General features: G+C 31.9%; 1 protein-coding gene across 1 annotated transcript in view; it reads left to right on the top strand.

Annotated features, from left to right (window-relative positions):
* The first annotated feature begins 1337 nt into the window (after nt 1-1337).
* Nucleotides 1338-2500, top strand: part of LOC113872423 (NAD(P)H-quinone oxidoreductase subunit K, chloroplastic-like) — a 2392-nt gene continuing 1229 nt past the window's right edge. The window contains exon 1 of the mRNA XM_027510006.1: nt 1338-2415. Within this exon, the coding sequence (XP_027365807.1) occupies nt 1896-2415 (520 nt within the window). The 5' untranslated portion in view covers nt 1338-1895. The remainder of the gene's footprint in view (nt 2416-2500) is intronic.

Below are 2500 nucleotides of genomic sequence, written 5' to 3'. Positions count from 1 at the left end.
GGCAAATCTAGCTCTCAGACGAGCTAGAACACGAGTAGAGGCTATCAATATGATTTCGTAACAAGTTGGTACGTCCGAATAATTCTAAAAAAAGAAATAAATAAAAATTCAATAAAACAGTAAGAAAAGATAGAAAAAAGGTGAATAGAACAACTTATTAGATACCATTGACTCTGGTATCTAATAAGTTCTAACTATACCTTACCTACTATTGGATTTGAACCAATGACTCCCGCCGTATGAAAGCAATACTCTAACCACTGAGTTAAGTAGGTCATTTATCACCCCAAATAGAAAAAAAAAAAAAGAGTCTCTATCGATCAGATCAATAGATTATAAATCGAATATTACTTATAAGCAATACCAACGCAATATCAAAGGGATTGGATCATGTAATATTCATCTTGACAAGAAATTATCTACATAATATGATAAAATATGTATTAAAAGCACAAGGGCTATAGCTCAGTTAGGTAGAGCACCTCGTTTACACGCGCGCCAATGTTTTTTTTTCAGAGGAGTCCGTCTTGTAATCAAAAGAGTTTATCTTATTATTAATAAATCCATGTCTTACTCCATTTTAAGGAACAAGAGAACAAAAGCCTGACAAAGGATTTAGACGTAAAATAGAATCCATTATTGATTTGAGATATTGATAAGGTCAATACTCACTCCTCTTCAATGCTAAGCATAATGGGTATAGGAACCTCAAATAAAATTATCCTTTGTTCCTATCTTATGAACTTTAAGGTGTATGAAGTTTCATTTCCTATTTGATATTTTCATTTTAGTGGGTAGATAGAGAATCCATTTAACTTAAGTTGATCTAGGCTAGAAGCAGACCTATGTCAGGATAACCCTTCTTTGAAACACTTTGGTAGTGCTCTTAGATTGTAATCCAAATCAAAAATCAGAGCACAAGGAATCATATCTTTATTCTTTCTGTCAAGAAAAAAGATAGTGGACTAACTGTTATTTCTATCAGTTAATGAAAAAGCCCAATGCAAGAAAAAAATGCACGTTGGGTTTTTAAAACAATTCAAATCATTTCGATAATAATCAGTTTGATCTGTTTTACCGAGAAGGTCTACGGTTCGAGTCCGTATAGCCCTAATATTTCTACGGATACTAATAATATTTAGTATCCAATATCTCTCATTACTAATACTATTACTAAATATTACTAGTAGTATTAGTAATAGAATAGAAAGAATTCTTAAATTTCTATTAAGAATATATTAATATTTGATAAAATAATACTAATATTAGTATATTCGAATACTAGTCTCATTTTTTTTGGAAATAATTTAATTTTTTTTTATTTATTTTAGAAAAAGCATTTCTATTTAGAATATATTTCATATTTATTATTCTATAAATATTCATTACTATAATAATCATTAATAGAATAATCATTCTCCAATTTTCATTCAAATCGACTAATAATTAATACTAACCCAGTATATTTTCCACATTCATAGGAGTCATTTATGTTTCTGCTTTACGAATATGATATTTTTTGGGCATTTCTAATAATATCAAGCTTTATTCCTATTTTGGCATTTCTAATTTCTGGAATTTTAGCCCCGATTAGCAAAAGACCAGAGAAACTTTCTAGTTATGAATCGGGAATAGAACCAATAGGCGATTCCTGGTTACAATTTCGAATCCGTTATTATATGTTTGCTCTCGTTTTTGTTGTTTTTGATGTTGAAACAGTTTTTCTTTATCCATGGGCAATGAGTTTCGATGTATTAGGAGTATCCGTATTTATAGAAGCTTTCATATTCGTGCTTATCCTAATTGTTGGTTCAGTTTATGCATGGCGAAAGGGGGCATTAGAATGGTCTTAATTCTTGACTATTTAGACAATAAAAAAAAACATTGAGACAGTTATGAATTCCATTGAGTTTCCCTTACTTGATCGAACAACCAAAAATTCAGTTATTTCAACTACATTAAATGATCTTTCAAATTGGTCAAGACTATCCAGTTTATGGCCGCTTCTTTATGGTACCAGTTGTTGTTTCATTGAATTTGCTTCATTAATAGGATCACGATTCGACTTTGATCGTTATGGATTAGTACCACGATCGAGTCCTAGACAGGCAGACTTAATTTTAACAGCGGGCACAGTAACTATGAAAATGGCTCCCTCTTTAGTTCGATTATACGAGCAAATGCCCGAACCAAAATATGTTATTGCTATGGGAGCCTGTACAATTACGGGGGGGATGTTCAGTACTGATTCTTATAGTACTGTTCGGGGCGTGGATAAGCTAATTCCTGTAGATGTGTATTTGCCAGGCTGTCCACCTAAACCAGAAGCCATTATAGATGCTATAACAAAACTTCGTAAGAAAATATCTCGAGAAATCTATGAAGATAAAATGAGTTCTCAACGAGAGAATAGGTGTTTTACTACCAATCACAAGTTTCATGTTGGATGCAGTACTTATACTAGCAATTACGGTCAAGGATTATTCTATCAACCGGCATC

The sequence above is a fragment of the Abrus precatorius genome, unplaced genomic scaffold (assembly GCF_003935025.1).
Source record: "Abrus precatorius isolate BTA unplaced genomic scaffold, Abrus_2018 Scaffold0, whole genome shotgun sequence".
Classification (NCBI taxonomy): Eukaryota; Viridiplantae; Streptophyta; class Magnoliopsida; order Fabales; family Fabaceae; genus Abrus; species Abrus precatorius.
Note: the sequence above shows the minus strand (reverse complement) of the source record. Positions and strands in the feature narration are given on the sequence as shown.